A 24,884-nucleotide genomic window follows, 5' to 3' on the forward strand; every position below is an offset into this window, starting at 1 on the left:
TATAACCATTGCAAAACACTTTGCACTTGAACGCAGTGTGAAAAACGCCTCCTTCCCCTGACTTGTTCCTAAGTTTATAGACTTTCTGGGTGTCAGGGGCAAGATTGAGTACTATCAGCTGGTGTAGGTGTGCTTAGAGGTCCATGCAGTGCCCACTGCTGAGGACCTGGCTTCCCTCTTCTGCTATGGGGCAGTGCTGCCCAGCCCTGAAAGCTTCAGATTTCCAAGAGAGTAGATTCCAAAGGGATTTATTCCAGATGAAGCTGGTGCTGTGTGGATTCCCAGTTCCTCCCTTCCAATTCTTTTGAGAAGAGGGGGGAAAAAAAAAGGCAGAAGGGCAACGGTAGGGAGGACGCTTGAATAGATAGATGTAGCAAAGTCAGGAGGCAGGGAGAAGACCAGCCCATCTTTCTTTTGACCCTTATTGCCCTTCCCCTGGGCACTCACTTTACCTGGCTGCATACTTGTCTGGGCAATGTTCGCCTCTCAAGAGTCTTTTGCTTGACTTACTCATTCAGCAGGGAGGCAGTGTTGAATCAATTTTAAGTCAAAGTGTTAAAATTAGCCATGGCCTGGAAAGCATTTTGTTTATTTTAAGATTGGCATTTTGCTTAAGAGGGGCAGCCTGCAAGGCTGAAGACAGAAGGGCACTGAACTTAACCTCCAAGAACCTCGTATTCCCAAGGAAAAAAAGGTTGAGACTTGGATCCCACATAATATGTATTCCCCCCACTCCCCAGAAACTGCCTTTCTAAAATTCAGAACGGATATCACGGAGACATGAAGGAAAACTGTATGCAAATGGCACTTTTTGCCTGTCAGCATTGATTTGGTTGTGGAGCTGCTGAGGTTGTCAATAAATATTTATCTAGATTTAGCTAAGTTGATAGTGTTTAGCTAACCTAGGGTTGTTGTTCCCCAGGGAATGACGTAAAGTGTGACCATGACATTGTTGGCCAATGCTGTTAAGATGATACTTTTAAATCAAACTCTGGGAAGGCTGGGCTATAGAACACCCCTCTCAGCAGTTGCCCTCTGCCAGTGCTTTTGGAAGCACTGAAAGTTCATTGTTATTTCACCTTCAGTGTTGAACTTGCAATCTTAGAGGAAAATGTTGTTCATGTAACACTGTGGGCAGTTACCTTTTATTTTATTTTATTTTATTATTATTATTTTTGGGCAGTTACCTTTTAAACCAGAGGCAACGTTTCTAAGAAAAAAAAAGCAGGCGATCAAAGGTTGGCAGGTGTTGCACAAAGTTCGTTTGGCTTGTGTTTATTACCTTGAATGGAAAATTCATTTGGAGATTTGTTTTATTATTCAACGAATAGAGGCTGAGGTATTGTGTTCTTCTGGAACACCAAGAGAATTGACTCCTCCTTCCACCATTTATTGAATACTTACTAATAAGTGCAAGAAACCCAGGGAGACTTACAGAGGGTAAGATCTCCAGCCAAAAGAAGCTGACCATCTACAAGGGGTGTGGCAGATGTGTAATGATCACAAAAGCTAACATTTACAGAGTGCTTACTATATGCAACAAAACACTTTCTATGTATTAACTCACATAATCCCCACAACAACCCTGAGGAAAATATATTATCTCCACCTTACAAAGCAGGAACAGAAAGGTTAAGTAACTTGCCTAAACCTGCCCTAGTTAGTAAGGGGCAGAGCCAGAATCTAAATTAGGGCCAAGATTCCCAACTAGTGGGTTTCCTAAAATGATAATATTACTAACAAGGTACAGAAGCAAAGGAAAGAGAGACGGATTTTGACCAGAGTGAGGGTTAAGGGAAGACTTAATGGAGGAGGCATCTTCCTTTGGGTCTTGAAGCAGGTGGGGCTGAGGAGGAAGGAATACTCAGCGGGAAGGAACAGCCTGACCAAAGAAGAGGCAGTCTGGGTATCAGCCAGCTGCGGACAGCAAGATCAGGTTGAGTACTTGTGTGGGAGGGAGACGGCGCCCAGATCTTGAAGGTCCTGGTGAACCAGGCCCTCTCTGCGAGGAAAGGGGAGCAACAATCTCAAACTGTAAGAGTGGCAGAAAGGAACTCCTGATTTCTCCCTCATTTTTGGTAGATTGTCCCGTCTGACAGCAAGGCGGGCGGCCCACCCATATTTCCCTCGCGGGACACAGCCGGCCGAGATGGTCAAGGTCGTCAGCGCGGGTTCCGAAGCTGCACGTCCTGGCCGACGACTGGCGCCCCAAACGCAGACGCCGGGGACTTGCCTGCCAGGCCGGGCCAGGCCGGGTCAGGAACGTGCGCGCTGCCGGGTCTGGCAGCAACACCTGTTCCGCTGCTACCGGAAACCAGTCCCCCGAAATTCCCGCCGGCCACCCCTCTTTCGTTTCTTGGCCCTTGAAGGTCGAGGAGGCAACCTCCAGGAAACACTGGCCGCTCGGCTCCTCCCGTCAGCCCCGGTACACCCCAGGAACAGTGGCCTCAGCGATTGGAGCATGCTCTGCCAATCAACCCTAGCCCCGGCCTCCATCTCAGCCGGCGTACATTGCATTGGTTGTATTATTACCGGCCTCCGATAAGATTCTCTTTTTGGATTGGCTAATAGCATCTCCTCCCTAGTGTAGCTTGTGCGTCAGAAGCTCGCGATTGGTTAGCCTCGTTGCCAAGCTCCGGACGCGGCTCGACCATTGGAGACCGCCGGCCCGTCCCCCGCCGGCTAGGTGAAGGTGAGAGTCTCCTCCAGCCCGCGCGACTAGACGGAACCCAGCGGCTCAAGGCCCACGGTGGAAGTTCTTCGTCGACTCGAGCTCTCTCGCTATGGCGCCTCCGTCAATCTTTGCCGAGGTTCCGCAGGCCCAGCCGGTCCTCGTGTTTAAGCTCACTGCTGACTTCCGCGAGGATCCGGACCCCCGCAAGGTCAACCTGGGAGTGGGAGGTAAAGATGCTGTGCCCAGGAGTGTAAGCAGCCTGGGGAGCCGAGCCGACCTAACCTGTGCGGTGGGGACTGTGGGAGAGGCCGAGGCCCACCTTGACGCTGGCGGGATAGTGGGGCCCCGGAGAGGAGGCAAGATCTACGAGGCTTACTTAGTTCACCCTGCCCATTTTACAGATGGGTATATTGAGTCCCTGGACAATGGAGGTGTGTCCAAGGTCACACTGAACAGGTATAGCAGCCAGGACACAAGCTCAAGTTTTTCAGTTCCCTATTCTGTGTTCTTCATACTACATCCTTTTGCTTCGTAAGAAATGGGGCAGCTAGGGATTGTAAGGAATGCGAGGGAGATAGGATAGACTTGGAGTCCCGGTTGATGCGAAATGGGTAAAGGAGAACTCAACCCTAGGGAGCTCTGATCTCAGTGGGTAAAAATTTGAGAGACTACCAGATATAAACCAGGTAGTTTGCCAGGCCTTCTGGGGCAAGACCGAGGCGTGGTTTTGGCTTCAAGAGGTTTAAAATCAACAGGTGTTAAGTGAGATAATAAAGGTTGAAAATGCTTCTGCGACAGGTTAATGCTTCCTGGGTGGGGGAGCGGGGGACCTGGGAAGAATGTTCTGGCCCTCCCAGATGTGGTAGGAATGGTAGAGATGGTGGAAAGGAGCTGAAAGAGTGTGGAAATTAGAAACTCACTTTCTGCACACTCTTGTCTTCATGTCTTGCTTGTACTTCGTGGACCTGGGACAGCTCAGAGCATGGGCCTCAGTTTCCCCTTCTGCCAAGGAAAAGATTTGGATTGACGTTCCTCTGAAATTCCTTTAACTCTCATCTTCTCTGGTGAATTTGTTGTTTCTGTCACTCTCATTTGGATGTTTGAAATTCCACAGACACTTCATCGATCACATACAAAGACCAGCCAGGGAGAAGAAAATGAGCAGGATGATATTCTATGCTAGGGAACAGACTTAGAGTAAAGGACTAAAAATTTTGAAAAGAGAAAGTCGAACTGTTTTGGAGCAGAGGGTGTGGAGAAGGAGATTCAGACTTTCCACAGTGACTGTGTCTGTACATAGGACCTGTTACAAACAAGTCTTCACCAAGGAAAATGGGGGAGGGGTGAGAAAAAAGCCATTAAAAAAATGATGGTTTGTTGAAGCTGGTAATTTGTTGAAGCTGGGAATTGAGTACATGGACATCCATTATATTATTCTTGCAACTTTTGTATATATTTGAAATTTTCCGTAATAAAACATTTTTTTTAAAAAAGTCGGTACTACATAGTTTCACCCGTGGAGGGAAAGTGATGTTTTTAGCAGGCATCAGAATGGGAGAAAAATGGAAAGACTGCCTTGAATTGAATTTCAGTGGTTACCATTCCAGCTTTTATTTAAATCCAATCCAGAACCTCCAAATATTTCTTTAGGGCCAGGTATATAGTGAAGAACTAATACTGATATTGATCTAAAATATAGCTTTTTAAAACTTCAGATTTCATTGGATTAGTTACCTTTGAATTGTCTTACAGGGCTTTTGTGAGGATTAAATACATTTAAAGTGCTCAGAACAGTTTCTGGCACTTAACTAGGAGTTATGTAAGTGTTAGCTATTACTATTATTGTTGTTTTGGCATTTCTTTGGGTGGGGCATATAAAAGTTGTTGAATAAAAATGGTTGGCTCAAGAAGAGCAAAATGAAATAATTTCCGGCGTTGGTTCAGAAATAAACTGTTCATGCAGAGTAAAAGCGCCCTGCTAGCTCAGGCCAGAAATGATTAGCCCAGACACGTATTCTGCATCTCAGATGGTCACCTCAACTGTGACAGTGTCTTTGTCATGTTTTCCAGAAACCCAGGAACTCCAACTCCTTACTGTGAGCAAATGATTTGTGCTTTTAATCTCATTTAATGCTCACAACGATTCTGGAGGGTTGTATATTACCATTACTGCTTTAAAGGTAAGGAAGCTGAAGCCCAGATTAATGAAATAGTTGGCCCCAGGTCATCCATAGTGGAACTAGGCCATCCATAGTGGAACTAGGGTTCCAGGCCAGGTTTCTCACACCTGGGTCTCTGCCCCTTCCTCTCTGTTGGGTACCTTTACGTGCTTCAGAGGCAGCCAGTGCACTGTAGTAGGAAGAACCAGGAGACCTGGGTACAGGTCCAGTGATGTGACCTTGAGAAGGTTATCTACCAGACTCAACTAGCTAAACAGCATGTCCTCTCTCTAAAATTCTAAGATTCATTTAGCACATTACATGAGTATAGTGTAGGATAATAATGTTACTGGCCTTATCAGTTGACTGAGGATTAAATTATATGTGAAATATGATATGTAAGTGAAAAGTGTTATACAAATGTTATTTTTGATGATACCTGTGACAAATCTTTTTCTGTGGATGGCAGGTGCTTGGATAAAGGTCTAATTAAAGTACAGAAGAATAAGAGGTTTCATTCCAGCTTTTGTATGTCCTAGCTTCATACACATCCCAAATACATTCTTTGTGAAGGAAATGTAATTAATCACTGACTTTGGGAAAGATGCTCTTTGTTTCTCTGTGGTAAGATAAAGCCCCATGTGGCTATCCAGCTCAAGTTCTACTGATGTTGGACATAATTAGAATAAACTGCAACCATAATCTCATTAGTTAGTTGCTGCTTGCAGATCGTTTCCCGAGAGATTCTTCTTGCTGTGACTATGTCCATAATTTCCTTGTAGTTAGAGGAGAGTATCACATTTTCCACTGTTAAGTATGACACACTCTGAGTTGACTTATTTCAGTGCTTCTCAAAGTTTCAGACAAATGGCTTTAAGGGCAAGGGAGACATGAGTCCAGCTTGATGCAGCCCTAAGCAAGACATTTCTTCATAGACTTCATTCAGTCCGTTTATCACGTAGACTTTGCGTCCTTTTGTTCCAGACAAACTGCGCTTACTTTAATATTTGTTGTTGTTTTTAAGGTGGGTTCTGACATCTTCAAATAAAATTGTTGGAGAGGTGTGTTGTGTCAGGTGTTTCTGAGTCCCCCTCTGGCCCTCTCCCCAGGACCCTAGTTGGAGAAGGGCCTTTGAGGTATACCTGCATGGGCTCTTGAGTGGGGATGGGTGAGGGAAATGGAAATCTCAGGAGGAGGAGGAGGAGGAGGAAGGTGATGGTTTCATCTTTTAATTCTCTTTGTTTTTCCTTTTCTTCTGGAAAGCAAGACTGCTGAACTCACCTGAAACCTGCATGACTCCTCTTCAAGAGCTTGTACCTGGGGAGAAGGGCATTGGTGCATGGAGCCTGGAGCAGGCTGATAAAAAGGCTGCTCGCACAGTCCTCTGGGGCCTGCTAGCTGCGGCTTTCCCTAGACATCTCTTGCTCTTATAAATAAGCGCATTGATCCATGAACTTAACAGTAAGACAGCCTAGCTCTTACAATCCTTGTGATCTTGGGCAAACTATTTAATTTGACTGGCCTCAGTTTCCAGATCCCTAGAGTAGGAATCACAATATCTGTTTTGTGAGTTTGTTATGAGAATTGAGAGTAAAATAAATGTAAAGCGTTGAGCACAGTGCCTTGTATGTACTATAAAATTTAGCAAGGATATACAAAGATCAACCTCTATGATTAGTAAACTTGACCTAATGAAATAGTAAAGAACAGTACATTCAATAAGTGAAGTACAAAGTACACAAAGTATTCAGTAAGCCCTTAGCATTATGGTGGCTTCAGCTACTGTCGATGTCTATAGTTAGGAAGTCTTTCTTTCCATCCTGTATTTCTTCCCTGAATGCCAGACCAATACTTACTACAGTTTGCTGGACACATCCTGTAACCGCCTCAAATTCAGCGTGTCTGAAACACAACTCGTCGTCTCCACCTTCCCCTCAATCTTTACTTTCTTCCTTCCCCTTACGTTCTATGTCTTGGTCAGAACCCTACCACCAGTCACTATTCATCCGGACTAAAAAGAGACCTTGGAGTCATCAGTGACCCCTTGGATCCCACATCTATTTATTTGGTCACCAGCTTCTGTCTTTTCTACCTCATAAATCTGTTTTGAATATCTCCCCTTTTCTTTATCCCTGTTGCCATGGCCCTCATTCAAGACCTCATTATGTTCCCTTGGGATTATTGCAGCAACCTCTTAACTATCTGCCTCTTTCCTCCTCTCCAGTTTATTTTCTATCGTGTCAATCAAATGATCCTATTAAAATGTACAGCTGTCCCTGTCACTCTCTTGCTGAAATACTTTCAGTGGTTTCCCCAGTGAAATGAAGTTCCTTCTAGAAGAGACTCCAAGACTCTTTGAGCTACTCCTGGCTATTCCTCCATGGAGCCTACATCCCAGCCTCATCTCTCCAAGCCTCCAGGACCTTGCACAGGTGTTCCCTCTGTCTGGAATGTCATTTTTTTCTTGTTTATCTTAAAAATTTTCCGCACTTCATTCTCTGTAAAACCTCCTCTGATCCTTCACAGAAGAAATGAGGGTTGTATTCTCTGTTTCCTGGAGGGTAGACAGTTTCTTATTTTATCTTTCCCATCCCTGTGTACCTACTTCTAGCTAGTGCCTCATTCATGGTCGAGTCAGCAAGTCCTTGTTAAATGAATGAGCAAATGAAAGACTGTATGAGAAACGCATGGGATCAGCAGATGGGAATGAAATCCCCTGGGAGAGCAGGCACAGTGGTGGTTGTTAACGCTTGGCCTTGTTGCTCCAATCACTTAGTTCTGCTTCGTTAGGGCAGGTAGGCGAGGCATTTGGAAGACCTCTGAAACTGAACCTGGTGAAACTGGGCAGTGAAGAAGGAAGGGGAAGTATAATTGGCCAATTTCTCTTTTGTCACAATATAGACGCATGCCTCTCTGTCACCCGTTGTATTACAGTATTTCTTAGAGATGCGTAGAGTATACAGTATTGGTAAGAGCAGCAGTGCTTTGGCTTTTCTTTGTCTTTTTATATTTATTTAGAATACATGATTTACAAATAACGTTATCATAAATATAATATAGATAACATAATTAGATATATAACCCCCAAACACAGATGTAAGGAATACTACAACTGGTTTTTCTATGAATACCCAAACTCTTGTATATCTAAATAGTAGCCTGTCTGTGTAGTTTAGTACATATATACTGCTGCTGCTTAAAGATTTCTAGAAACCCTCTTTTGAAATGCCTACTTAGACTCACACAAGAGACTACCTCTTTATAATTGCTCCATTAATATTATCCAGTTTATTCACCCACCTCTCTTGCTGGATGTGCTACAAGTATCATTTCTGAAAACTTCCAAAGAAACAAAGATTTGGCACCATCGAGGATATTCAAAATAATGAGATGTCGCCTCTAAAAATAATTCCAAAAGGGACAACTGTTACTTGGAAGTAATTATTTTTATATCTCCTTAAAAAAACAGACAAAATCCTCCCTAATGAAGTAGGCTTTTTGAACTTGTCGACAGGGAATTAGTTTGGTGGGCCAGGCGGTATAAAGTGACTTGGGGGGTAGTATTGTGAGTTAGATCTATCTACCCAGAGACTGGTGGTTGTTTAGTGGCTGTGTCAGGCTGGAGCTCTGTCTACATCAGGGGTATCCAAACTGCGGCCCGCGATCCATTGTTAATTGATCCGCAGCAAATTCCAAAAATACATTTAGTTTACTTAAATAAACCAGGTGAGGCAATACGTACTTCACCTCGAGTGAGTGGCCCGGCTGTTTGTGTATTTTACCGCATGTGGCTCTTGGTGAAAACCATTGAAAAAAGTTTGGACACCCCTGATCTACATTTTTATTACTAATATACTTAACAGATTTGCAGATGACACATTCCTGGAGGGTAGAATGAATTAATAGGAGACAGATGCAAAATCAAGATAATCTTACAAAGTCTCATTTGCTGTTTAACTTTTAACCTAATACTCAATTTTTTTCCAAAGGAAACACTCAAGAATATGTGTAAAGATATAAGAACATTCATCACAGTGTTTATAATAGCAAATAATCAAACGCAACACAAATATCTGATACATTATGCATAGAAAGGAATATTGTGTAGCCACTAAAACCATATTGTAAATGGCTTATATATATGAAAAATCTCCAATTGCATTCATCATAAGAGAAATGCAAATTTGTATTTTCGTATTGGCAAAAAAATCACTCAGTGGGTGAGACTAGAGAAGTAGACACTCATACTTTGATGGTAGGAATGTTAAACTAATAAAATCCTGATGGAGGCCAATTTGCATATATCTGTCAAAAACTACAAATACACATACTTCTCAGCCCACTCTTTCATTGTCAACCCTGCATCTTACAGATATATTTGCACACATGTAAGATGATGTCTGTACACGGTGTTCACTGAAGTTTTGTAATAGCCAAAGGTTGGAAACAACTCAGATGTCCATCAACAAGAGACTGGCAAAACAAATTATGCTACATTCATCAGTTTTGCAGGTATAAAAACAGAACAAAGACACTGTATGCACAGATATCAACAGATCTTCAAGTGGAAAAAGCAAGGAACAAAACAGTATCTAGTGTGCTATATGTTATCTTTTATGTAAATAGAGGGGCATAAGAAGCTGTGTTTGCTTGTGTATGCATAGGGAAATTCTGGAAGGCTACACAAATTAAGAACAGTTGATATCTATGGAGGAAGAGGATTTGGAACTAGGAAGATGGAAAATAAGGATGGGATGGGGACATGCAAATATATCACCTTTCAGAAGAAGAGTTAATGGTGATGAAAGATACTCATATATTTAAAAAGTAGAAAAAAGCATGTTGAAAATTCTATATACAGTCTGACGCATATTTTATAAAAGAACATACTCATGTAAAATAAAGCTTAGAAGGTTGTACACCAAAATCTTCATACTCCTTATCTCTAAGTGCTGAGATTACATGTTAATCGTAATGTTTATTATTTACTTTTGGGCTTTTCTAAATTTTCTACAATGGACATGTGTTGTTCAATAAACAATGTCAACCACCCTAAAAAGTGATTTAAAAAGAAAAGGGCAGAAAAGTTGGGCAGAAATCAACAAGCTAAAACCTAATCAGAATTACTCTAAAATATTCAGTTTGAAAATCAGTTGCAAAGGTATAGGATTGTTGGGGACCTAAATGTTCAAGCAGAGAGGCAAATGACCCCTGTCAGGAATCCTACTCAGATCATTGGCTTGGATATGAGCAGACCAGCTGCCCTCTAAAGCTCGAATCCCCAAATAATCAGAGGGCATATAGTGGGAAAAATTAGTGATAGGGTCACTCAAAGTGGCTTAAAAATACTTTTCGTGTAGTTCAAGCAGTTCCTAGAAATTTGCTGTAAGCAGGATTAAATGTTACAAAATAGATAAATTTAAATCAACAAAAGTGTGACGCCGATGAAGTGGGAGGAACTGTTAAAATGGCAAACACTGAATGATGTCAGAACACAGAGAGGACACAGATATGTTTCAATGGGTTGGGTGATTGCGAAACCAGTTGTCGGAATCTCCAGCCCCATGGCGTTTGCTTACCTTATTTCTGTTCTTATAGGACAAGAGGAGGAGGTAGTTCTCTCACCCCCATTCCTTCCATGTTTATGTTTAAAGGGACAGTGTTCGTCTGAAGTAGCAGCTAGCTAGCCCTTTTCTGGAAATCTCGGGGAGATGCAGAAGGAAGAAGACGAGTGGGCCAATGGCTGCAGAGACCTGAGTGCACTAGTAGTACAGACGTAGTGTTTGTGAGCTACACGTTTTAGTTCGCGCAGTGCTTTCCCATGCACACACTCGATCCGGCTCTGTGATGTCCTGGCTTTATTTTCACGTTCTACTGTCTGGCAGTCATATATTTAAGAACTCTAAGGATAGGAACCATGTCTGTCCTGCTTGCCCAGCTCCTAGCCCACTGCCTGGCCTAAAGCAGGCAGTCAGTAAGGGACGGAACTTAATTTTAGTTTCCCTTGCAGCTCTGGTTTGATGGGACTGTTCAGTTCTAAAGTCTTCCTTGGACGAAGCCTTAGACATTTCCCTTACACAACTCTTTCCCACATTCCAGCGTATCGCACGGATGACTGCCAGCCCTGGGTTTTGCCTGTAGTGAAGAAGGTGGAGCAGAAGCTCGCTAACGACAACAGCCTTAACCACGAGTACCTGCCAATCCTGGGCCTAGCGGAGTTCCGGACCCATGCGTCCCGCGTTGCCCTGGGGGATGACAGCCCAGCTCTCCGGGAGAAGCGGGTGAGTTTTGGGTGAGGATGGATCTTCTTAGAAACTGAAGGTAAAAGAGATGGAAAATTCAAGTTGTGTTCAAGTGTTAGGTGTTAGGTGTTTTGAACTGTCAGTGAATAAGGGTATGAATAAGGGTTTAAGTAGCGTAACCTCAGGAACCTGACAGTGCAAATAATGTGCTTTTGTATAAAGCACAGAGTCTTCGATGTTCATGTTTGCCCAGTAGATAATCAGATTTCAGGTGCTGGGTTTGAAGCAGTCAGGAAATACAAAGCCAAGGGAATTTAATGGAATGGTCCAGAGACCAGGGTCTGGACTCAGCCCTGCCACTGCCTTTGACCATTAGGTAAGTCATGTACCCCTCTAGCCCCTCTGTCTCATCTACATGTTAGAAAAAGACTAGTTTTTGATTCACGTTCCCATGAGGAGCATTTGTATAGCGGATACTTTAAGGGGCCTCTGAACCCCCTGAAATTTTATGCAAAATTCTATGTATATGTGTATTTTTGGGGAGGAGGTTCATTGCTTTTATTAGATTTTCTAAAGGAGGCTGGGGCCCCCCAAAGTTCGAGAGTCACCTGGCTAGATGCTCTCTAGTTCTGAAGTTCCTGCCGCTTCTCATATCCTTTCATTCTGCTAGCCCTCATCTCAGCCTCTCATTTAAGTGCTTCCTGGTACAATGTCGTCTATGCACGAAACCAGAGACTCGTGGAAGTGGAACACGTTTGGAAGCAGACACCGTGAGGGCGACCCTATGTGGCAGGAAGTGGTGTGGTGGGGATTCTCAGTGTTGTTGGGATTCAGAGAAGAGGGCAGCTGGAAGGGCCTGAGATGAGACTTCAGCTGAACCTTGGGGAATGAGGCCAGGACACTGGTTCTCAATGCTGGCTGTACGTTGGTATCACCTGGGCAGTTTTTAAAAACATACTGGTGGTTGGACTCTACCAGACCAGTTAAATCAGGATCTTGGAGGGTACCACCCTACACCCTTGTGCTACCTTTCCCCCCTAATTCCTTGCCTCCCACAGGCATATTTTTAATAGCCCCCCAGGTGATTCAAAAGTACAGCCAGGATTGGGAACCATGAAGTACACAGGAAAGAGAAAGGAGGGGGATTTGTCTGGAGTAGTAGGAGTCCAAGGCCAGAAGTAAGGTGAGCAGGTCAAGTTTGTAAAAGAGACCTCCCTGATTAGAGCTGGAACACGGTGGGTAGATCCGGCGGCTGGTTTGGGCAGCCCAGGGCGGGGCGGGGGCCACCTGCTGGTTTGGGCAGAGGAGTTGCCCAATGAAAGTGTTGGAAGTTGATAAACCTGGCTGGATGGTAAGAGGGGGAAGAGCTCAACTTTTTGCAATAGTCCAGCCAGGTATTGTGTAACTTAAACCAGCGGCCCTTATTGTTCCCCTGGGCTAGTGTTGTAGTGCAGGCTTCCTGCGTGAAAGCGACCACATCTTGGAGTCATCTGATTTAGTCCTCCACGCTGTTACCCAGATGCCCTGCTAAACAGAACGGCACGGTACAATGAAGGTTGCACACGGGCACATGCTTACATATATTAGGAGGCAGGGACGCTCCCATGAAGGTCTTGGAACTCAGGTCGGTGCTTAGGTTAAGTAATTAGCTTTTGTCTGGAGAGACTGTGACTTACTTGCCTGAAGGAACCAAAGGAATACAGGTAGAAAAGGTAGAGTGTAGAGATTAGGGGCAACATTGGGAAGTTGCTCTGAAAATCATGTTCCCACAGAGGGAGAGGAGAGTCTTGATGAAGTTTGAAAGTGGGGAACTTTGGCAACTGGGGGATATCCTCTGAGATGCTGTTGATAAATTAGCTGACATTCTGTTGTTGACAAATAAGAACACATTCTGTGTCTGGGAGCTTCTCCTCTAAGGCTGTGCATCCTTACAGGCTTATTAACCAGTGCACAGGCGCTTGTTCCTCGGCCCAGCGCTCCCAGTCTGGGTCACTTACTGCTGGAAGACTTGGGGCTGTTGCTTGTGCCACGTAGCCCTTCCTCTTAATCCAGTTCATCCCGTGTTGTGTTTTGATCATAGAACACATTTAAATGGTGGTCTTCATGGCGGTCTGTAAATGTTTGAAGTCGTTTTTTCTGAATGGTTTAGGAGTCTCTCGTGGCATTTACACCACCACAGATACCGGTGGATACTGAGCGCTGGACCTCTCCTCTCTCTCTGCATGTCTGCACCATCCCCAGGCTCCTGTCTCAGTTCAGCTCACCATCGTCTCATTTGGATTCTTGTGACAGCCTCTTGCCCATTCCAGTACATTCTGCACAGTGCAGTTAGAATGATCTTCTTGAGCAAAAAAAGCGAATCATGTCACCTGCTCCTCTCTTCACACACACAACAGGTCCTCCATTATCTCTACAGGGTAAAAGCTAGACTTTGAACTGGACGGGCGGCATATTTGAAGCTGGCCTCCTCCTAGTCTTGCAGTTACTCAAACCCTCCCCGCTTCCCTGCTGAAGTCCTGCCGTTCTGAGACCCTGTTGTTTATTAGACCCGGCAGGCGCTGTCGTGAATTAGACAGAGCATTTGCCTCAACTGTTCCTCTGCTGGGAGTGCCCCCCTCACTGCTCTAACTCCCCAGTTGCCACCTGTACGTCCTTCAAGGTCCCATCAAGGGTCACCTCCGTGCTGAATCCTCGGCGGTCGCAGGCAGCGCTCATTGGGGTCCTCTCAGTTACGCAGGACTTTGCTCACAGCTTGGGAATAACAGTGCTTACTGTACTTACCAACTTGATAAGTGTAATTCATTGTATAATTAAGTTGTATAATTGTATACTTTATAAACCTGTCTCTCCCACAAGACCGTAACTTACCCCCATGGCAGGGATGATGGCTTACTTACTTATCTTGCAAATCTTCCGTGCTTAGCTCCTAGCCTGGCACCCCAGAGATTGTCAGCTGTTTGAATTCACACATGCATCCAGTCAGTAGATGAGTGCTCACCACTAGGGGTTGGTGCTGTTCCTCATGTTGCACACAGAGGTGACCAAAACACCCACATTTCCTCTGCCCTGGCTTACAGTTTTGTGGAGAGAAAACTATAAACAGAATAAGTAAACCACGATACAGCATATTAAAAGGTGATACATGCTATAAAAATAGAGCAGGGAAGGCATAGTAGGAGCCCTGAGGATGAGAGTGAGGCTGGATACAGTTTTAACGAGGGTGGTCATGGTAGGATGGAAATGACATTTGGGCCAAAACGTGAAGGAGATGAAGCATGAAAGGAAGAGGGAATGAACCTGAGAACAAACAGTAATCATGTTTTCCCTTAGGTTTTCTTCGCAGCATTTAACATTTCCAGGTCCTTCAACCATTTGGAGGAGACCCATTTTCTAGACTCTTCACTGCCTCTTACTGCTTTTCCGTCTCTAGACCTTAGGATCCAGACCAAATATCTCCTGCGTGGGACTGTTTCAGCTTCTGAAGTTACTGAGCCCCTCTTGGTAGGAGGAGGGCTTGTGTGCCATGTGATGACGTCCCAGTTTCTCGCTTTGACCATTGCCTCTTGGGGCTTTGGCTGTGGCTCTCCTCTTTTCATCACTGCCTTTTTCTCTAGCTCGTTGAGCCCATGTTTACCTAGCACCAGGTGCCAGAGACTGTGTGCATGGCTGTGGGCGCCCAGGTCAGTGTAACATGGCCTCGCCTACAAGCAGCTCCTCACAGTGAAGTCATCACATCAGTAAACTGTGACCCAGACAAACATTGTAGAGCGTAGCAGGGGTTTCTTCAGGGAGCATGGCTCAGTCGGGTGTACAGGTGATCTACTGACACACTTCATACCAAGTCTTACTGGATTTCCCTCGTGCTGGGTATCCCTGTTTAGACACCCACATCCAGTTGCTTGGCTCCTTGAGAAGTCTGTACTTTGATATTATGATTTTGATCCTTTGATATTATGATTTTCCTTCTTCCCAAATATAGGATTTTATTGGGCTCTACAGCAATTTGCCAAAGGTCAGTTCACAGAATGACCAAATTCACCAAAAATTTGTTTCTGTTAATTGCTGATAGAGTTTAAAGCAATTTGTGTTTCACAATTTGTGTTTCACTGAAGCCATCCAGTGTTGAATGTATTTTTAGGGCGTGCTAGTTTCTTGAGAGTTTGATGTGTCAAGTGTCATACACATCATGACTCTCAAGGATCAGTTAATGTTAGTGAAGTGGATTTTTCTCTTCCAAACACATTTTCAGTCTCATCTATTGATTTTTTTTGACTTCTTTGAATTAATGGCTCTGCTTTCTGGAGTGGGAGAGAAACGATGGCATTAAAAGTTGAGCACTGAAAATAAAAAATCATTCCTGGGAATGTTTTCTCTGATCTCCACATGCCCCTGTCCCATATCCATGATAACTTAAAACCTTGTTTAAGGGAAACCTTGCTAATTTAATTTGTATAGGAAGTATCAACATTCCAGAATTGCTTAGGTGTTTGAAATGTGAAATAGTAAAGTCGACATTCAACTTAGCTGGTGACAAATGCATGAAAAATAAATGCACATTTGGGTTACATTACCTTGATAGAGATTTGCATTAAAGAATCCAGGTAGATCACAGTGTGAAGGTAAAACCTTTAAAGTAATGGGCAGAGACTGGTGCTCAGTGGGGATCACTGAGGAGCAGGGAATTCATTGTGCCAATCAGACGTGCACCAGCCGTTTTCCCCCCAGTCCACTGCTTGTGCTTCTCTCTACAATGGACAGCCACGCTCGCTTCCTCATTCCCTTGAATGTCAACTTCGTTTCTGTTTCATGTTTCAGATGGTATTTTTTCACAGATGCTCAGATCTCTGGATACAAATAGAACAGTGGGGAATGATAATGGTTGTAATTGGTATCATTGCCTTGTTCCTGGGTTAGAGGGAATTTCTGCTAACGATTCATTGTTCATCATGAGGCTGACTTATTCATCATGGCTGAATGAATTTGTCTTTCAGTTATTTTCAGGATGTATCCATTGTTTGCTGTCTTACTGAGCATTTATATCAGAAATGGCTATACTGCTTTTCTTATGTTATGATGCTCATTTGGATATTCTCCATCTGGCAGCGTGACAAATTTTATAATATATTTCTTAATAATCATGCATTCATGGAATGACTCACACTTGATCAAGGAGGTATTTTTAAATGCAATGTTGGATTCAGACTGTTCATTAATGTTTATTTGAGAAGGTTAGTATTAATATTAATGAAAGAGCTTTTTCCTGTTTTTTTTTTTTAAGTTAGTTTTTTAAAAAAAGATTTTGAAAGCTTTTCTTTATCCAGGAAGATTTTTTTTTTTATGTTTTTATTGTAGAAAATTTCAAATATACACAACAGCAGATAAACTGTAACGAACAGTCTTATCATCCAGCTTCAACAATGACATGTATGTGGTCAATCTTGTATACCCCTTACCCCCCGCCAAAGTCATATTGTTTTACAGCAAATCCCAGACATCTCAATATATTTTTAAAATTATCTAAAAATTTTACAAATAATACATGAATACATTCTCTTTATTTTTAAAAGACAGTTTCCAGGTTAGGCCAAAGTCCCTTTGGCCACTATTCCCACATCTTAGGCCCCTGTCCAGAGGTTGCCACTATAACTGGATTCCTTTTATTTAGATAGGCTTTCTCATGTGATCTTTTCCTTTCTTCTCCTTAGTCCTATAGACACACTAAGCAACATGTAATTTATGACATTTTGCTACTGAAGGAGTTATGCTGAAATCTTGTTAGAACTGTGAAAGGGCAAAATCAAAGCTATGTAGGCAAACAGCATGAGCGGGCACAGTGACCAGGTCTAAGTGACAAGACCCAGAATGACATCCGGCCTGCCACTTACCCGCTCTGTATGCCTTGGCAAACCACTTCTCTGAATCAATTTCCTCGTGTAAATTGGGGATCTAGAACTTACTTTACAGGGTTGTGTGAGGATCACATAAAAATGTGGGTGAAGGTATTTTGAAAAAGGTGAAACACAGGATTTTTATTATTGTCCATGTGAGGTCATTTTGAGATGAGAGGAAGCTCAAGGAGAGGGAAGTAGTATTTGCAGGTCACCTTTGTTTTGTTAGGACATATTTCTAAGGATTAGTACGCCTGTATTATAGAAGGGGAAAGGAGTATGACAAATTGATGTTGATGGCAAGCTGGAAACATTATTTTCCAGGCTCCTGCAGGAGGGCAGTTTTGATCTTGGGATGGGTGCCAAGGGAAGGGTGTGCCTTCCAGGCCACACAGTGAGGTGGTCTAGGTCCTCTGCCTCTGTATCAGAAGGGATGCTCCTCTAAGAGTCACACGTCCTGGGGTAAAGACCAGGCACTACTGCTTGTAGCTGGTAACTCTCAGCAAGGTAGTTCATGTCTCAGCCTCAGTTTCCTCATTTGTAAACATGGGCAAATACCAGTGTCTTCTTCATGCAGTTGTGAGGTTTCATACAATAGTACAGTTATAGGGCTTAGCACAGAGCAGGCGCAAAGTAAGTGCTCATTATTACTGTATTTTTCCTGGTATTATCTGACCTCACCATTATCAACCAGTGACACTGCTTCTCTTTCAGGTAGGAGGTGTGCAGGCTTTGGGGGGAACAGGTGCACTTCGGATCGGAGCTGAGTTCTTGGCGCGATGGTACAACGGGACAAACAATAAGGACACACCTGTCTACGTATCCTCACCAACCTGGGGTGAGTCCTTTAGCTGTGTAGGGAGGAGAAACAGCCAGGGGGCAATTGTGACTCTCACTGCTTTTACAGAAACTGTAACCCAGCCTTGGATCAGCTGACATTTGGGAATGGCTTGAGCATGGGCTTATGGCAGGGCGTGAGTAACCCAATGCTCAGATTCACAGTAGGGAGACTTTTTCCCAGGACTCTTGGTAGACTTGTATTTTCATGTACGTGGCAACTTCCCAGAAGAGCTTAAAACGTAGATGCGGGCAGTCGGTAATAGGAGGTGTTTAGCCTGCTGAGACTGGTTGAACTTGTTCTTGGTTGCACTGATTCTTCTAAATCTTAACCCCTCAACTAGATGCCGCCCAGTGGACATTCCAGGGTCCTGGGAGCTGACTTGTATCCTTTCCAATTATGCCTCTTTGTGTTTGTAAAAGCGTTTAATGTTTTACCCCTTTGCTTGCAGAGAATCATAATGGTGTATTTTCTGCCGCTGGATTTAAAGACATTCGGTCCTATCACTATTGGGATGCAGCGAAGAGAGGACTTGATCTCCAGGGTTTCCTGAATGATCTGGAGGTAGGTGATGAGATGAAAAAGTAAACAGAACCCTCTGGTATCAGGAGGATCAGGGAAAAGTCTTTGCATCAGGTGATAAGTGAGAGAGTCTGAGCGATTCTACACAAGCCAGACGGTGGTTTGTGAAATGGCACATAAGGAGGTAACACGCAGCCCCTAGACCCATGTGCCTCCACTCTGTCCCCCCGTATTCCTGTTGGTGTCAAAGCTGACATAGCTTCCTTCTCCTCAGAGTGCTCCAGAGTTTTCCATCTTTGTCCTCCATGCCTGTGCACACAACCCAACTGGGACTGACCCAACTCAGGAGCAGTGGAAGCAGATCGCATCTGTCATGAAGGTAAGTGCCTTGTCAGAGCACCTCTTAAAAGATAGCGAGTATTAACATTTAGTGAATTCAAAAGCAATACTTATTTACTGAAGAATTTGGAAAATGGAGAAAAACCTGAAGAAAATAAATATTAACTGTAAATCCTGTTACCCAAAGAAAGCCACTGTTAATATTTTGTACAGAATGTCAGGTGTAGTTTTTTTTTCTTAGTGTAGTTATACATATAAATAAATCTATTTTATAAAGATAGGATCATTTGTCTGTACTATTTTATTTATTTATTTATTTATTTATTTATTTATTTTTATTTTTTGGCTATACTGTTTTATAACATACTTTGTCTTTTCATTTGAGCTCCTTTCCATGTCATTAAATGTTTTGCAGAATTGTTTCCCACACGTGGATATGTCACGTTAGGGATTGACTAAATCAGTTGGCGGCCATTAAGATCTCAGGTTTCTTGCTCATATGAATAATTTTTTAATAAAACTTTTTAATTATTTTTTGGGGAATAACTTTCTAGATTGGAATTTCCAGCTTCAAGTGTATATCTATTCTTTATTACCGTGTGTAAAGAGTACTTACTGAGAAACTGTTATGTGCCAGGCCACGTGGGAATGCGCTAGTGAGCAAAGTGGAGATGGGGCCTGTCCTCAAAGAGCATGCAGACTGTCTGGGGACACAGCCAAGTCCTGTGACACAGCTGTGTGTGGGGTTATAGGGAGACTCTGGGGAGTGTGTATGTGTCGAGAGGAGTGGTAGTGGCAGAAGCAGCTTTCCTGGAAGAAGTGGTTTTCAGGTTGTGACTTGATGGATGAGGACAGGTGGGGGCTGGTGGGGAAGGAATGTTCCCTGCAGGGGGAAGACCATGTCCAGAAGCCCAAGGCAGAGGTCATGGCCCATTTGAGGAAGTGAAAGTAGTTCTTGGGATGGCCTGGATTCCGAGGGAATTGGAGGAGTGTGAGTGATGAGGTGAGAGAGGTACATGGGGGCCACATCCTGTGCTGAGGCACTGCCTTCATTCCGAGGGCAGCCAGTAGCCCCTGGAAATCAGTGATGTCATGTGACATGATTGAATGTACACTGTCTTCAAGCCACCCTGGCCGCGTAGCAGGGAAGCGATCAGACAGGCTCGGAGGGCAGTTAGGTGCTATTGCTGTATCCAGGTAGGAGTTGATGGGGACCTGAATGAGGTAGGTGGCAGTGGCAGACATGAAAGGATTCCAGAGCTTGCAGGAGACAGGAGTTATAGGACTTGGAGTGTGATTGGATGTGAGGGGAGCTGCAGAGGTAGGGGTGGAGGATGCACCCAGGCCCCTGGCCTGGACAGCTGGGGGCAGAGAAGCGGAATCCACATAGAAAGTGAGCCCAGTAAGAAGAGCCAGTTCAGTGTGGGGAGCTCTTTGAGGAGACCGTAGTGATAAGAATAGAGACCATGTCTTGAGTACCCAGTAGACTAGCCCTGTGGTTGTGAGGAGGCCCTGGGGATACCAAGCTGACACTTGACTAAGCTTGTCACACCAGGAATTCATAGGGAAGAATACCACCAACATAGGACAGAAACTACTTCCGTGCCCCCAATAAGCCTTGCTAGCAAAGCAGCATCATGACACTCTAGGACAATATACTTAAAAAGGTGAGGTTTACTGAAATTGTTAGATTTGTTGTTTGGTATTTAGCTGAATAGAGAAACAGATATAAAGTAGTGGCTGGACGGAGAAAGAAGGGAGATATAATAGGTGAAATGGACAGTGTTAGAAGTTCCTTCCAGGCCCCGGTTGGGGAAGGAAAGCCGGTTTCGGAGGTTGGTTCTAGAAGGATTTCCTGCCCTGACTCGCTTTCCTTCCTCGCAGCGCCGGTTTCTGTTCCCCTTCTTTGACTCAGCCTATCAGGGCTTCGCCTCTGGAGACCTAGAGAAAGACGCCTGGGCCGTTCGTTATTTTGTGTCTGAAGGATTCGAGCTCTTCTGTGCTCAGTCCTTCTCCAAGAACTTCGGGCTCTACAGTGAGTGCTCTCCTGAGTTACAGCCCCACCCACCGCACCCCCTGACCCTCTTAAGGGCCTCCAGGGCTGATTCTCGAACCTTTCTCTAGATGAGCGAGTGGGGAACCTGACCGTGGTTGCAAGAGAACCGGATAGCATCCTGCGGGTCCTTTCCCAGATGGAGAAGATTGTGCGAATCACTTGGTCCAATCCCCCTGCTCAGGGAGCACGAATCGTGGCCACTACGCTCTCTAACCCTGAGCTCTTTAAGGAATGGTAAGGGGCTCACAGCCTGAGGCGAGGGGTGGGAATGCAGAATGGTAACTGTGCCATTTCACTGCACTGCCTCTTCCTCTTATTTTGGCTGAGGCAGGACAAAATTCCTTTCACCTCTCTGAGTCTCAGATACTTCTGTAAAATTGGGCTGCCACCTACTTCTTCCGTGTGCATAACACCACACATGGAATTTAGGAAGAGGCACTCGACAAGTGGGAATTTCCCCCACTTTCCCAGCACTGAGGCTTCTTCCCCTTAACGTTGGGAAACAGGAAGGAATTCCTGATAGAACGGAATATCCAACTTCAAGTCAGTGTGACATTTTGGGGGCCCTTCATTCTTAACTACTTTACATATATTTTATCTTATTTTGAAACAGAGTAACTTTTACATAGTAGTTCAGTTCTGCAACCTCTGCTTAATTAGGCATGATAAGATAGAGTATTCTGTCTAGATCAGTACTTAGGTGAAGTCTGAGTTAAAATAGAAGTGGTGTTACAGCCAGTACAGCCAAGACTAGCACTGAGCTCTGTCAGTAGATACAATCCTCTCCTGCCCGCTAACTCTGGTCTGCTTAGCCACCCATGCAGGCATCCACACACGTATCCTAGGCAGGTCGGGATCCCATTTTCAGCTTATAGATTAAATTAGGGTTTTTAAACCTCCATGTTTCCATGTACCATCTCTCCTGTCTGGACTGGTATTTATATTTGCTGTCCACTCAGGACAGGTAATGTGAAGACGATGGCCGACCGGATTCTGACCATGAGAGCTCAACTCAGGGCACGACTGGAAGCCCTCAAGACCCCTGGAACCTGGAACCACATCACTGAGCAAATTGGAATGTTCAGCTTCACTGGGTTGAACCGTAAGTGACTCCCACCATTTTTGTGGGCTGGGAAGTAGCTCAGAGCCAGCTGGGAAGTAACAGGATTTATAGCTTGGAAAGAAGTCAGGATGCCAGCTGGTCAGGTGCTCATGGGGCCCATCTTTCCAGCTTGAAGGTGGCTGTCTTCTTGTTGCACTCTCACATTGTGGAGGGGAAGGGGGAGAGAAAGAGAGAACATGCCAGCCCACGAGCTAGCTCTCTGGTCTCCTCTTACAAGGGCACCACTCCCATCATGGAGGCCCCACCCTCAGGACCTCATCTAAGCCTAATGACCTGCCAAAGGGCCCCATCGCCCAATCCCATCTATTGGGAGTTAGGGTTTCAACATGAGAACTTGGGAGGGACACGAACATTCAGTCCATAACAATTACTATTATCCCATTCCCTCAAACTGGTGCTGTCTTAAGGGTACAAATTAGTTAGGCAAAAAAATCAGCTAAAATGTTCTGGTGACTTTTCAGCAAAGTGAAAAAGCTCTAGAGATTGTGGCATAGAGGAAGTCCAGGCAGTTCCTTCCTGTTTCACCCACGAGCATTTCTGCAGACGTGGGGAAGCCCTCCTGCACGTGTTTGAAGGAGAGCTGAGAAGTGCCAAGTCAGAGAGATGCCTGCAGTTTTTCTGCCCATTGGTTCATACACACAGCATTTACCCAGCACGTCTCATGCTTAGGCCCTTGTACAGTGTCCTGTGGAGGTGAAATGTCAGAGGGAAGCTGCTGGTAGGTGCTCAGGGATAAGCACCAGGTTAAGAAAGAGATAAAGGAAGCACCTCAACCAGTGTTTCATGTGAGTGGAATGTTCTTAAGTCTGAGGGTTGTTTCAGTTGACAGGGTGCCCTGAGGACTGTCACATGCAGGGTTTAGCTGGGAGCTAGTCCCAGACGAAAATCCCCATGGGAGGAGTGATATTCAACTTTCTGAGGATTAGAAAATTGGCTAGTAAGACTAGTTCCCAGAGTCTACTGAGCGTGTTTCCCTGTGTGCCAACTGGACAAAATAACTCCTTTTGTTTCTCTGTGTTACGGGAAAAGAGGGAAAAATGGAATTGTCACAGAATTGCCAAACCTCCATGGCTTAAAGGGTTTCTGCTACTGATCGTATCTCTTTCGGTGTTTAACAGCCAAGCAGGTTGAATATCTGATCAATGAAAAGCACATCTATCTGCTGCCAAGTGGTCGGATCAACATGTGTGGCTTAACCACCAAAAATCTAGATTATGTGGCCACTTCCATCCATGAAGCAGTCACCAAAATCCAGTGAAGAAGCACCACCCCAACAGCACCACCAAAGCGGCCCTGTCGTGTGTGTCCTCTGCCTGCACAAACCTACGTGTACATGTCACCGGTTAGAGACTATTGAAGGACTGAAAAAGGCTGCTCTGGTGAGGAGGCGTGGCTGCTGTTCCAACTGGCCCCACGTGAAAGAATATCCCCTGAGAAGAAATGTGGGCCTGGGATGAGAGCCCTTTTGGAGGCCAGAGCAAATTACGGTTTCTATTTAAGAAGAATAAAAAGGTACTTTGATCATAAGCCGTAGATATCTTGGCCCCTCGTTAGAAGCAGGAGTGTTGCCTGTGTCGCTTGTGTGATTCTTGTGTTCCTTGACTCTGTACAAAGTCTAGTCCCAAAGATCAGGTTGTCTGAAGAGTCACGTGTGATTGTGGGTTTTGGCTGTGTCTCCATCCAGTGTCCTGTCTCCCTGCTCTTCTGCATGGTTGTGTCCCTAGCCCTAAGCTTTCGTTCTTTAGGGTGACCAAGAAAATAAATATATTTACATCACACACACACACACACACTCTCTCTCTCTCTCTCTCTCTCTCTCTGAAACAGAAGTTTCACAGGACAGTATTTACCCTTGCTATATGTAGTGCTTTCTGATATTTTCTAGTCGACTATTCTACTGTGTGCTATTTCACTAAAGAAATAAAAGTGCTGCTTGAGTCCTATGGAATTGACTTTGTGATCCACTAATGGGTTGGAACCCATGGTTTAAAACGAATGCTGTAGCGGGACTTACTAGTTGCTAAAGAGAAAACTAGCATGTTCTTGCAGCATGCCTCCCTCTAGTGAGCGGGCCGCTCCACAGCTCCTTGTCAGTTGCCTGGGCTTGTCCTTCAGAGGCCAGCTGTCTTCTTATAGCATTAAGACCCTGGACTTCATGGATTCATGGAAGGGTTGACATCACGCAGGGTGGTTCTGGAACACAGCCCCTGCCACTGCAGTCGAGTGCCTCCTCCTCCTCCTCTTTGAAACAATTAGAGCCGCTTGAACATAGGTCATATTTTCCAGAGAGTCCAAGTCCAAGGGACTCTTTCCATGACGGTTTTGTAGAATCTGATACAACAAGAGGGCTACTATTTGGAGTTTTAAAATATTGAAATGTTATTTTAACAGGATCTGCCCCTTTCAAGGATGTCTTTGAGTTATAAAATTCTACAATCTTGAGGGATGATTGGGGTTTTAGAAGTCATTAACTCTAGCCTGTCTCCGTAATGCAATGGTTTCCCCCATATTGTCCCTGACTTGTCATTTTCAACTTGGGGAGGGGAGAGTGGATTCTTTCAGTACTTGGTGAAGCATGCTATTCTATTGATAGAGCCCCTTAACTAAAAAGATCTTTTCCTTTGGTCCAGAATTTGCTCTCCATCTGTCCTACTCCCCTGGTCCCCTCCTCCCTCCCTTTAAACTACAACCACTAAACCCACTGGCACGTCTTAAGTGATGATCTATCAAAGATTTGAAAGTAGCAGTTGTTGTTACTCGCCTTGCTTTTCCATGGGAGACTCGTCCCCCCACCCCCATTCTTCTGTGTTTCCACACGGGGTATGGATTCCAGGTCCCCTAATCATCTGGCTGGATCTCCAGCATCCTTCAGAGAACCCTGTATACGTGTGCAATTGGGCCTGGCCGTGCAAACGATTCTAAAATGATGACATGAACTCACACTCACCTCTTCATTACCTTCCACTCCATTTCCTTTCTAGCAGTATTTGTTCTCCTTCCTACTTAAAGATGCTTGTCATTAGTGAGGGAAGACAGGCAGAAT

The 24,884-nt window shown here is 44.5% G+C and overlaps 1 protein-coding gene and 1 long non-coding RNA gene across 3 annotated transcripts; both read left to right on the top strand.

The window, feature by feature from the left end:
• The first annotated feature begins 1,083 nt into the window (after nt 1-1,083).
• On the top strand, nt 1,084-23,784 carry GOT1 (glutamic-oxaloacetic transaminase 1). The gene is made up of 11 exons (XM_074339231.1): nt 1,084-1,137; nt 1,184-1,440; nt 2,603-2,901; nt 10,933-11,114; nt 17,678-17,801; nt 18,253-18,365; nt 18,598-18,702; nt 20,547-20,697; nt 20,787-20,952; nt 21,678-21,820; nt 22,960-23,784. Exons 3-11 carry the CDS (start codon nt 2,784-2,786, stop codon nt 23,097-23,099), a joined length of 1,242 nt encoding a protein of 413 aa, XP_074195332.1. The 5' UTR covers nt 1,084-1,137; nt 1,184-1,440; nt 2,603-2,783; the 3' UTR covers nt 23,100-23,784.
• Nucleotides 2,908-6,451, top strand: LOC141572915 (uncharacterized). Of its 2 annotated transcripts, none has more exons than XR_012498471.1 (2): nt 2,908-5,969; nt 6,097-6,451. It is a non-coding gene; the product is annotated as an uncharacterized LOC141572915 (long non-coding RNA). The 2 variants fall into 2 exon arrangements; XR_012498472.1 differs by having other exon boundaries at nt 6,101-6,451.
• Nucleotides 23,785-24,884: the final 1,100 nt, after the last annotated feature.

This window comes from Rhinolophus sinicus, linkage group LG07, assembly GCF_036562045.2.
Source record: "Rhinolophus sinicus isolate RSC01 linkage group LG07, ASM3656204v1, whole genome shotgun sequence".
Lineage (NCBI taxonomy): Eukaryota > Metazoa > Chordata > Mammalia > Chiroptera > Rhinolophidae > Rhinolophus > Rhinolophus sinicus.

What these genes read in the sequence shown, in the direction of transcription:
- GOT1 (XM_074339231.1), top strand. Translation starts at nt 2,784, where the DNA reads ATGGCGCCTCCGTCAATCTTTGCCGAGGTTCCGCAGGCCCAGCCGGTC. An exon ending in CAGCTCTCCGGGAGAAGCGG is followed by an intron (nt 11,115 to 17,677) that starts GTGAGTTTTGGG and finishes CTTCTCTTTCAG; the next exon opens with GTAGGAGGTGTGCAGGCTTT. An exon ending in CCTGAGCTCTTTAAGGAATG is followed by an intron (nt 20,953 to 21,677) that starts GTAAGGGGCTCA and finishes CTGTCCACTCAG; the next exon opens with GACAGGTAATGTGAAGACGA.